At 44.2% G+C, this 12540-nt stretch overlaps 1 protein-coding gene across 1 annotated transcript in view; it reads left to right on the plus strand.

The window, feature by feature from the left end:
- The first annotated feature begins 791 nt into the window (after positions 1-791).
- SP1 (Sp1 transcription factor) overlaps positions 792-12540 on the plus strand; it is a 41045-nt gene continuing 29296 nt past the window's right edge. Inside the window, exons 1-3 of the mRNA XM_082635898.1 lie at positions 792-897; positions 1969-2126; positions 2436-3951. Coding sequence (XP_082492024.1) covers positions 891-897; positions 1969-2126; positions 2436-3951 — 1681 coding nt within the window. The 5' untranslated portion in view covers positions 792-890. The remainder of the gene's footprint in view (positions 898-1968; positions 2127-2435; positions 3952-12540) is intronic.

Consider the following 12540-nt stretch of genomic DNA (forward strand, 5'->3'; position numbering starts at 1 on the left):
ACGGTTCCGCTGAAACGTTGCTACCTAATCACGGCGAAGACGTTCCCTGAGGAGGGCCAAAATGGCGACGGGCTCCTCCTGGCACAGCCCTATTCCCTCCCGGCTCTAGTAACGCCCATTGGTTAAGTTGGAGGCGGTGCCAGGCTTCCCCCGCCGCCTCATTGGACTGAATGACTGAGGGAGACGCCAATTCTCCTCTGCCCACTCCAGGTTCCTGCCCTCAGAGCTCACACGGCGTTCAATTGGCTTTTATTCACGTCAACTTGCGTCCTATCGTGTCTCTTTTCAGTGTTAATCCAATCATAACTTTCCTGGCTGCCCGCCTGATTTCTGACTGGTTTTGATCAGTTTCATCCTATCCCATTCCTGTCTACTTCTTACCTCCTCCCACCAGGACTTTGCCCAGGCACGTCCAGGGTCCTGGTTGGTTGGTGTTCTGTCATTCCAATGAAAGCTCTTCCTATCCCTACCTCTCAGGGAGCCCGCCTGGCAGTTGATTGGCTTCTTCTCAAGCCTATCACCTCTAGTTCCCGCCCACCTTCACTTCCTGCGTCTTTCATTGGCCTTTAAAACTGAGAGGGCGCTCTTTTTGGGCGGACACCTCGCACGCAACTTTGTCTTGCACGCCTTAAGAGTGCAAGCGAGTCTTACCATTGGGCAATCTACCCGTCTTTCTTCTGCAAGTCCCTCCTTTCTCCCTCCCTCATTGGGCGGGGCAGCAGTAAAGGGGCGGGGCCTAGGCCGGGCTTGTGGCGCGCTGCTCCCTCCTCCTTACCCCCCCCCTCCCTGTCCGGTCCGGGTTCGCTTGCCTCGTCAGCGTCCGCGTTTTTCCTGGCCCCCCCCAACCCCCCCGGACAGGACCCCCTTGAGCTCGTCTCTCGGCTGCCACCATGAGCGGTAAGGATGAGTCCACTCCAAGCTCAGGGGTGGGAGGGGAGTGAGGGGGCGCGCGCGAGGGCCGACCGGGCGGTCCCCGCCGTAGGGGGGACGGGCGGGAGGCGGCGGCGGCGGCCTTGGTCCCGCCCGGGGCGGAGGGAAGGGAGGGAGAAGGGGCAGTGGCGGGGCCTCCGCGGAGGAGGGGGATGGGCCACCCGCCCCGGGGGAGGGGGCAGCGTGGCCTCGCCCGCCCCCTGCCCGCCCCGGCCACGGGGGACGGGCCTACCCCCCATTACTCGGCCGCCCGCCTGAGGCTCCTCCTGCCGGGGGCTGGAGCCGCGGGGGCGGCCCGAGCAGTGCAGGCCCCGCCCGGGCCAACCGCCTCCCTGATCCGCCCTCTGGTCGCCGCCGGCCCCAAGGCCCTCCCCCACCCCCCGGTCGTAGATTACCCCTCCCCCCCGCAAATTACCCCTCCCCCTACCGTCCCGCCCTTTCCACGCCCCTCACCCCGAAACCGCCCTTTCACTCTAGGGCCCGCCCTGTAGCCGCCCCGAAATGCCTGATTTCTAACCCCTGGACCTCTTTAGCCCCTTACTAGTATTCACAGATGTTTCCCCACTCAAACTTTTTATCTGTTCTTTTCCCCTTTCTCTTCCTTTCCTCTTGTTACTTTTTATACTTGAATTTTTCTTTTTCCCTGTCTCCTTTGACCCTGCTTTTAGCAAGCTTTCCATCCACCCACATGTTGTTTTGTGCCTTACCTATCCTTTTTTTCCCCAGGATACTTTTAAACTTTTTCAACATGCCCACCGACCTTCACATTTCCTATATCAAAAACACCTTTTCAATGTTTTCTGAGTTTAATTTTGTGCAAGGGGGAGTTGAGGCCCAGTTTTGGCACCACCTAGCCTAGTTCACATCCTACTGGTCCTACAACTGTTCCTTCTCCCCCAATCCTTTTTTTTTTTTTCTTAATACTGGCGCCTTTCACCTTCCTGTTAGTTATTTCTGTTTCATCACAGCCTCCTTTACCCTTCCTCACTTTACCCTTTTCCTTTCTCCAACTTTAAGTTATTTTCAAATTCTTTTTAGACCAAGATCACTCCATGGATGAAATGACAGCTGTGGTGAAGATTGAAAAAGGAGTTGGTGGCAATAATGGGGGCAGTGGTAATGGTGGTGGTGCCTTTTCTCAGGCTCGAAGCAGCAGCACGGGCAGTAGCAGCAGCAGTGGAGGAGGAGGAGGGCAGGTAAGTGATGATCTGGACAGAGTGGGGAAGGTATTGAGAGGATGTAAATATTCGTAGATGATTGTCTTACTTTTCATAGGAAAATTTTTAAGAAAGGGCTGAACTTTTATAGATAGGGAAGTAAGCACAGAGAGATAAGTAGCTTGGAGATCCCCCAAAATGAGAATTTCAGCAGTACAGATAGGTCAGCTTTTTTTTTTTTTTTTTTTCTTTGCACTGTTTTGCTGTTTATATTTTGTGTACTACCCCCTGGGCTGGCAGATGGGTGTCACTAAAGTAACTCCTTTCCTCTCCTTTATTCCTGGCCAGGAATCCCAGCCATCCCCTTTGGCCCTGCTGGCGGCAACTTGCAGCAGAATTGAGTCACCCAATGAAAACAGCAACAACTCACAGGGCCCAAGCCAGTCAGGGGGCACAGGTGAGCTTGACCTCACAGCCACACAACTTTCCCAGGGTGCCAATGGCTGGCAGATCATCTCTTCCTCCTCTGGGGCTACCCCTACCTCGAAGGAACAGAGTGGCAGCAGTACCAGTGGCAACAATGGCAGTGAGTCTTCCAAGAATCGCACGGTCTCTGGTGGGCAGTACGTTGTGGCTGCCACCTCCAACCTACAGAACCAGCAAGTCCTGACAGGACTGCCTGGGGTGATGCCTAATATTCAGTATCAAGTAATCCCACAGTTCCAGACCGTTGATGGGCAACAGCTGCAGTTTGCTGCCACTGGGGCCCAAGTGCAGCAGGATGGTTCAGGTCAGATACAGATCATACCAGGTGCAAACCAACAGATCATCACAAATCGAGGAAGTGGAGGCAACATCATTGCTGCTATGCCAAATCTACTCCAGCAGGCTGTCCCCCTCCAAGGCCTGGCTAATAATGTACTCTCAGGACAGACTCAGTATGTGACCAATGTACCAGTGGCTCTGAATGGGAATATTACCTTGCTACCTGTCAACAGCGTTTCTGCAGCTACTTTGACTCCTAGCTCTCAGGCAGTCACGATCAGCAGCTCTGGGTCCCAGGAGAGTGGCTCACAGCCTGTCACCTCAGGGACTGCCATCAGTTCTGCCAGTTTGGTATCATCACAAGCCAGTTCCAGCTCCTTTTTCACCAATGCCAATAGCTACTCAACAACTACTACCACCAGCAACATGGGAATTATGAACTTTACCACCAGCGGATCAGCAGGGACCAACTCTCAAAGCCAGACACCGCAGAGGGTCAGTGGGCTGCAGGGATCTGATGCTCTGAACATCCAGCAGAACCAGACATCTGGAGGCTCACTGCAAGCAAGTCAGCAAAAAGAGGGAGAGCAAAACCAGCAGACGCAGCAACAACAACAAATTCTCATCCAGCCTCAACTAGTTCAAGGGGGACAGGCCCTCCAGGCCCTCCAAGCAGCCCCACTGTCAGGGCAGACCTTTACAACTCAAGCTATCTCCCAGGAAACCCTCCAGAACCTTCAGCTTCAGGCTGTTCCAAACTCTGGCCCTATCATCATCCGGACACCAACAGTGGGGCCCAATGGACAGGTCAGTTGGCAGACTCTTCAGCTGCAGAACCTCCAAGTTCAGAACCCACAGGCCCAGACAATCACCTTGGCCCCAATGCAGGGTGTTTCCTTGGGGCAGACCAGCAGCAGCAGTACCACCCTTACACCTATTGCCTCAGCTGCTTCCATCCCTGCCGGCACAGTCACTGTGAATGCTGCTCAACTCTCCTCCATGCCTGGCCTCCAGACCATTAACCTCAGTGCATTGGGTGCTTCAGGAATCCAGGTGCACCAGCTTCCAAGCCTGCCCTTGGCTATAGCAAATGCCTCAGGTAAGGCTTGAAATCTTTTGTATTTATCTCCAGAGCTACCTAGCATCCCAGCTGAAACTATTGAGTCTAAAGAAGGGAGTAGAACCTTTTGAGGGTAACCCTTTCTTGAGGGCAAGTCAATTAGAGAAATAGCAGTGATTCTAAGTCATTTGGAACTGACTCAGTTAATCTGATGAGAAAGGAGCCCTTCTGAGCAATGTCCCTGGGGTCTCTGTACTTTCAGTGCCTTTGGTGCTGCGGAACAAGGGTCGGCAAACTTTTTCTGTAAAGGACCAGACAGTAAATATTTTAGGCCTTGTGGGCCACGTGTGGTTTCAGTTACATGTAATTTTTGTTTGGTTTTTGCAACACTTTAAAAATATGAAACCATTCTTACCTTGAGGGCTTTATTTGGCCTGAGGGCTCACCCCTGCGGGATAGGAATTGATTATAAACTTAACCTATTTGTAGGACAGTTATTAAATCATCAGATACTTCTCATGAACTGTAAGCAAGGGAAAAGTGATGGATTCCAAAGGACCTTTCAACAAAATAAGTTCCCTGGTTAATCTTTAGTTAACCAGAAGAGCGTACCCTCTGAGCAAGCAATGTTTAATTTTTTCAACTCCTACTTACCTTGAAAGTACTTATGTGTATCTTTAATAAGCTTCATAGGTGATTCTTTTTTTTAAAAATTAATTTATTTTTTGTTTCTTAGGCTTCCTAGGTGATTCTGATACTTCCTAGATTAGAGAGCCACTTCCTAGTCTGCTTTGAAAGTAGTGTGTGGTTGAGAAGGGAGGGGCGAGAAAGGGAGTGGGGCCCAGAATGGAGTTGGGGAGGTGGAGCTGAGAGGAGTTGGGAATAAGGAGAACTTTGAAGGGGAAAGAGTCGTCAGGGAAGAGGTATATATTGGAATGTATGTTGAATCAGTTGATGCTACTATTCAGTCATTTATTTTGAACTATGTTCACTAGTATTGGTTAATTTGAAATTTAAAACATTTATTTAAAAAAGTGAAAGTTTATTTAGAATTTATCATTTTAAATTCCATGGTGATGGAGCTAATCTTTAATAAAGCACATTAGGATACATACACATTTTTATATTCTGGCATGATATATACAAGTTATGATGGGAAATAGTTTAATACCACCGAACTTCTACTTCTGTTGGAATATGTGTGGGTTTATTAACTGTTTACTTTTATTATAGAGTTCTCATTCCGTTTAGACTGGTTCTTATGTAAGAGAGGACAACAAATAGGCAACCATATTTCCTGCCTCTTGCAGTTTAGGAAAATCTGTGCTGGGGAGGTCTGCTCAAGTTCCCTACTTTCTTACAGTCTTGTAGTGTGTTTAAAATTAGTACATTTTGAGCCTTAACAGACAGTAATTTTCTTAGTGAATTGGAGATCTTGGAATAGAAAGTTAGAGCTGGAAGGGACCTGAGAAAATCATCTCATACAACTGCCTTATTTTCTAGATGAGTACTTTGAGATACTGGGAAGCACTTAAGTGATGAGACTGCTTGCTGTTAGTTCTAGTCTGGGGCATTCATTACCTGTTAGTTTTAACTTGGAACATAAGAAATCCTTTAGACTGTTTAAAATGTTTCGGAAAAGATATTTTTGTTTCTTTGAAATTTAAGGCTCTAGAGCTGGCACGTGTTTTATAGGCTAAAAATTATGGGAGTAGGGCCTCCCTGGTGGCGCAGTGGTTGAGAGTCCGCCTGCCGATGCAGGGGATACGGGTTCGTGCCCCGGTCTGGGAGGATCCCATATGCCGCGGAGCGGCTGGGCCCGTGAGCCATGGCCGCTGAGCCTGTGCGTCCGGAGCCTGTGCTCCGCAACGGGAGAGGCCACAACAGTGAGAGGCCCGCGTACAGCAAAAAAAAAAAAAAAAAAAAAAAAAATTATGGGAGTAGAAATGGGAAAAGTTTAATAAAAACTGAACCCAACAGCCTGAAAAATTAGACACTTTCTGGGTAATCTACATTTGTGTGTTTGTTTTCTCTTTGCTCTTAGGTTGTTGTATCCAGCAGTTTTGCTCTTCAAAGGAAAGCAAAACTGAGATTGTTCTAGTTAGTAATAATTTGGATCCTTGCAATTTTTAAACGGTTTATAACTTCAGCTCTAAGGAACAGTTCTGAGACACTTTCATTGCTAAATCATGCTCTGGGGAAGTCTGCCATTTACTATGTCATAAGATAGGGCTACTGACCTAGCTGTTATTGATGGTCTCTGAGCTCTAGAAAATGCATGTCTTTTTGTAAGGTAGCAGCAGTTTGACATTCACTAAGGAGAGAATGAGGCTCTGAAAGGCCATTTTGTGAGAGCTGAGATTGCTTTATTAATAGTGGTTTCTGAAGATACATGTTTCTTCCTTTCTGGTTAGTCATACTTGTGCAACATTTTTTTCCCCTTCAATTGATCTGACTTCAGCCTTAATGAAAGATAATAAAGTCATTTCCTGGAAGCTTAGTGCTCCTTAGCTGTTGTGTGGCTGCTACAAAGTGTCTCATATATAGTTATTCCTGATATATGGTTTTTCTGGTATATAGTTATTTTATTAGAAAAACTCAACCTCTTGGCAGTATGATGTAGTGGAAAGAGCTTTAGATATGAAATCATGTTGTAAGCTACAAGATACAGAGAGGTAGGTAGATAGCACTCTGCAAAGTGAGACATTATTATTACATGGTTGTGGAAGACTGCAGCTTAGTATGTTTACTTTTCTTTTTTTTTTTGGCCACACTGCACAGCTTGTGGGATCCCTACTTACCCAACCAGGGACCTAAGGAACCCCTCCCCCCTCCCACCCCCCACCCCCACCTCCCGCCCCCCAGCAGTGAAGGCAAGGAGTCCCAACCACTGGACTGCCAGGGAATTCCCACATTCATTATTTTTTAAAAGTAACGTTTAAAAATCTTCTAAGCTCTCATTTTGACTTTCACTATGTTCGTTTGCTTGAATATACAGGCAAAGGCACAAACTTAGAACCAGAACCAAATAAGCCCACTGTCTCTGTATTCCTGTTTTTCACAGCTGTGCCCCTGGTGGGTGGTAGTGAAGAAGAGACCACCCAGTAAACTGAGTTTAGTTTCCAGACAGTGAAATGATCTATGGGCTCTTAGTTTTTGTTGTTTTTTAAGTTAGCAGCTTTTTTTTCTGAAATCAACACCCCTTCCCCTTTATCAGCACCCTTTTCCCTTTCATTTTGTAGTCATACACTCATAGATCTTAGGGGTTTTTTGTTTGTTTGTTTTTGTTTTTAAGCCTAAAGCTTCAGATTTTTTCTCAGCCACTGCTAAATCCAGAAAACTCTTCCTCCAGGTTGAGGAGGGGCCTGGTTTTGAAAGACTTAGTTTGGATGACTTTGTGGGAGTTCTGCCTAATAAAGAGTGCAGGGGTGGGCTTTGGCAAGAGAATAGAGCACATTTCCCTGATGGCTATAATTCACTCAAGAAGCAAATTTCAGGCACTAAAAATAAAAATTTCACATCTGCTCAGTTTTATCGGGGTCAGGAAAATGTCTCCTCTTAGAAGTTAAGTTGAATGCGATACCAGAGTTGGTTTGCCAAGTGTCGCTAAACTTGGGGTCAGATTGCTGAGACCTAATTTGTTAAGAGAGTTGTATTTTAGACTAGTTCATTTGAACATTAGTGATAAGTAGGTTTAGAGGATTTAAATGTGTTCAAAATTAACATTCTAGTGCAAAAGGTCATACAAGAGAATTTTCTATTTTAAAATAATATACTTTTATCAAATATAAAATGTTTCTGCATCTTTGTTGTATCTAATGTTATATTTGATTCTTAGTGTGATTTTTTAAGTGCTTTTTAAATGAGTTCAGTTTAAGTAGAAAAGGTCTCCTTTAAAACCTAGGTGCCTTGATTGATTCAATTGCTCCTATTTATTCATTCCAGTGGCTTTCTGTCAATGACGTCATTGTTAAATCCTGTTGCATTGTGTAATGTGGCCATTTTAGTTCTTAATTAAATAAGGAGCACAAGGGTGCCTAGTGTTTCAGAAAAATTTAGTATCTGTTCTCATATCTCCCTTTCCCTTTAATTGTTCTACTTTGTAAAGTAGCATATAAATGTTGGCACTAAAAATTTAGTTCTGCTCATTCCTTGCTTCTGATTGTTTTGTTTTCCCTCCTTGAAAATGTTTTAAATGTAAGATGAACATCTGTAGAAAAGCTTTATTACATAACGCTTTGTAAGTTATTGATTGGGTGTCTGTAAACATTAATAGATAATAATTAGTTGAAATTTTTCAATTTGCTGTTTAATTGAAAAACAGCCATATTTTTCATATTTCATACAGAAGGGATATCACAATAGTCCTATCCCTTTCTGTAACATTTAGCATTATTATACAGGCCCTGGTGTTCTGAAGCATTATTTAAAAGGTATATGCCACACTATGACTACATTCTTAATAACATTCTAGGTTTTAAGAATTGGGCCCCTTAAAAGACCCTGAAAAAGTTTCTGAAGAAAGTTTTTTTCTTCAGAGTTGGTTGCAAATCTGGGCTGTAATTTGAATTTATACTTTTCCTTCCAGTGTTTTTTAATTTTAATTATTTATTTATTTATTTTAAAAATATTCGTTTATTTATTTGGCTGCTCCCGGTCTTAGTTGCGGCACGGATCTCTGTGGTGGTGTGCAGGATCTTTAGTTGCAGCATGTATGCGGGATCTAGTTCCCTACAGAGTGATAGAGCTCTTCTGACTTCAGATCAGTATCCTTTCCACTACACTACTACTCTCTCTTTTTTTAAAATAAATTTATTTGTTTATTTTTGGCTGCGTTGGGTCTTTGTTGCTGCGTGCGGGCTTTCTCTAGTTACGGTGGGGGGGGGCTACTCTTCGTTGTGGTGCATGTGCTTCTCATTGCAGTGGCTTCTCTTGTTGCAGAGCATGGGCTTTAGGCGCATGGGCTTCAGTAGTTGTGGCTCGTGGGCTGTAGAGCACAGGCTCAGTAGCTGTGGCACACAGGCTTAGTTGCTCCGCGGCATGTGGGATCTTCCCGGACCCGGGCTCGAACCTGTGTCCCCTGCAATGGCAGGAGGATTCTTAACTACTGCGCCACCAGGGAAGTCCAAATTTTAGCAAAATTTATTGAGCATTTATTATGTGTCAGATGTGTTAGGCTCTTGGAATTCATTGAAACAGATATGTTCCCGGGCCTTCTTGGAGCTCCAGTTGCTGTTGCATTATAGTTACCTACACTTAGTGCATTTTGGGGTTGGGGGGGACCAGTTTTCACACAACTAATCCTGAGAGTTGCAGCAAAATATATTAAATAATAGGGTCCCACAGTATTTTGGATTTATATTATAGTCTTGTTGTACTGTGTTATATATTGTCAGGTTATTTATTTTTAATTAAAAATGCTGTCATGGACTTCCCTGGTGGCACAGTGGTTAAGAATCTGCCTGCCAGTGCAGGGGTCACGGGTTCGAGCCCTGGTCCGGGAAGATCCCACATGCTGCGGAGCAACTAAGCCCATGCGCCACAACTACTGAGCCTGTGCACTAGAGCCCGCGAGACACAACTACTGAGCCTGCATGCCTAGAGCCCTTGCTCCGCAACAAGAGAAGCCACCGCAACGAGAAGCCTGTGCACCGCAATGAAGAGTAGCCCCGGCTCACTGCAACTAGAGAAAAGCCCATGCACAGCAACAAAGACCCAACGCAGCCAAAAATAAAATAAATAAATTTAGTTTTTAAAAAAAATAAATAAAAATGCTGTCATGTCCTTTAATACTTAATTGTTTTTACTTTTACTTATAATTTTGGCTCAAGTTTGTAAAAGATGATGCATGGAAAGAGGAAAGAGATTTGTATATATACTGTGATGTACTTAACGATATTTTTGCTTGGTTGCTGTTAAATCCCTAGCATTTATGTAGTTTTAGGAAAAATTGATTAACACGAAAAAATATGAAAAGTAATATCGATATTTTTAAATAATTATTTTTAATTGTGGTAAAAACCACATAACGTAAAATGTACCATCTTAACCATTTTTAAGTGTACAGTTCAGTGATATTAAGTATATTCACATTGTTATGCAACAGATCTCCAAAACTTTTTCATCTTACAAAACTGAAACACTATCTATACCTATTAAAATCCTATTTCCCCCTCTTCCCAGCCCCTTGCAGCCATCCAAAGTAGGTTCTACTTTGTATTTCTATGAATTTGACTGCTTTAGATATCTCATGTAAGTGGCATCATAGGGTATTTGTCTTTTTGCGACAAGCTTATTTCATCTAGCTTAATGTCTTGTAAGCTCATGCATATTGTAGCATGTGACAGGATTTCCTTCCTTTTTAATGCTGAATAATATTCCATTGTATGTATATACTACATTTTCTTTATCCGTTCATCTGTGATGGCCATTTGGCTTTCTTCGACCTCTTGGCAATTGTGAATAGTGTGGCTGTGAACTTGGGTGTGCAGATATCTCTGAGATCCCGCTTTCAGTTCTTTTGGATATATACCCAGAAGTAGGATTGCTGGATCATATGGTAATTCTATTTTTTTTTATTTTTCATTTTTTTCATTTATTTATTTATTTCTGGCCGTGCCATGCGGCTTGCGGGGATCTCGGTTCTGCGACCAGTGATTGAACCTGGGCCCTGGCAGTGAAAGCGCCAAGTCCTAACCAGTGGAACGTCAGGGAACTCCCAAGTAATTCTGTTTTTAATTTTTTGAGGAAATATATTTTGTAGCTTTGCTTTTAGCTTCTATAAACAAAGATTTTTAAAAACTACATTTCCATACTATGTTTTCAGTTAGAACTACATTTTAAGCTTTTTTGTCTGATTATGAGATTATTTCCAGATAAGATTATTTCCAGATTTCCTATAAGATTATTTCCAGATTTCCTAATCTAATGGAGCAAGATCATTAATACACTATAGCTGATATCCAGCTGCTTTTACATTATTTAAATACGGATATTTGTAATGTAAGATGCTTGAAATGGAGCTCAAGGATTGAGATTTGAGACAGGAATTATTACCATTTAGGATTGCACATGAAAAATTGTCATGATAGGGAATTCCCTGGCGGTCCAGTGGTTAGGACTCCAAGCTTCCACTGCAGGGGGCACGGGTTTGATTCCTGGTCAGGGAACTAATATTCCACAAGCTGTGCGGCATGGCAAAAAAAAAAGGAAAAAAAATTGTCATGATATACAATGTTTTTTTTAAATTCAATTTTATTATTTTAATTTTATTTTATTTTAATAAATTTATTTTATTTATTTATTTTTGGCTGCATTGGGTCTTTGTTGCTGTGCGCGGGCTTTCTCTAGTTGTGGCTAGAGCGGGCTACTCTTCATTGCAGTGCGCAAGCTTCTCATTGCAGTGAGGCTTCTCTTGTTGCGGAGCACAGGCTCTAGGTGCGCGGGCTTAGTAGTTGTGGCTCGCGGGCCCTAGAGCACAGGCTCAATAGTTGTGGTGCACGGGTTTAGTTGTTCCATGGCATGTGGGATCTTCCCAGACCAGGGATCAAACCCGTGTCCCCTGCATGGGCAGGTGGATTCTTAACCACTGTGCCACCAGGGAAGTCCTGGTTTTATTATTTTTTTAATACAGCAGGTACAATGTTTTTTTTTTTTTTTAAAGGGAAATTGGGGCCGGATTGTGAAGGGTCTTTTATTATGCATTTCTTTTTTATATTTATTTTATTTATTTATTAATTTTGGCTGTGTTGGGTCTTCGCTGCTACACGCGAGCTTTCTCTAGTTGCCCGAGTGGGGGCTACTCTTCGTTGCGATGTGCAGGCTTCTCATTGCGGTGGCTTCTCTTGTTGCGGAGCACGGGCTTTAGGCATGTGAGCTTCAGTAGTTGTGGCACGCAGGCTCTAGAGCGCAGGCTCGGTAGTTGTAGCACATTGGCTTAGTTGCTCCGCGGCATGAGGGATCTTCCTGAACCAGGGCTTGAACCTGTGTCCCCTGCATTGGCAGGTGGATTCTCAACCACTGCGCCACCAGGGAAGTCCCCACATTGTACTTTTTTTTTTTTTTTTTTAATTTTTATTTATGGCTGTGTTGGGTCTTCGTTTCTGTGCGAGGGCTTTCTCTAGTTGCAGAGAGCGGGGGCCACTCTTCATCGTGGTGCGCGGGCCTCTCACTGTCGCGGCCTCTCTTGTCGCAGAGCACAAGCTCCAGACGCGCAGGCTCAGTAGTTGTGGCTCACGGGCCCAGTTGCTCCGCGGCATGTGGGATCTTCCCAGACCAGGGCTCGAACCCATGTCCCCTGCATTGGCAGGCAGATTCTCAACCACTACGCCACCAGGGAAGCCCCACATTGTACTATTTTTAACTGAAATGTGAAATTCAGATGCATCCAGACTTAAATTACTGATGGTTCTTTGATTTATTTCTGAAAACATTCTGATGAATAATTGACTTAAGTCTTAAAATTTTATTGCAATAACCAGAATGGAGACATTATAAAATATTATCATATTATATTATCTAGATGGGTTTTACCATAAAAATTTAAGAAATAGGCATTTAAACTTTAAGAAATAGTCACATGTAATAGGGGTTATGTGAAATAGGCACTTTCATTTTCCGTACTTCTTT

This window comes from Mesoplodon mirus (genome assembly GCF_964341445.2).
Source record: "Mesoplodon mirus genome assembly, chromosome: 11".
Lineage (NCBI taxonomy): Eukaryota > Metazoa > Chordata > Mammalia > Artiodactyla > Ziphiidae > Mesoplodon > Mesoplodon mirus.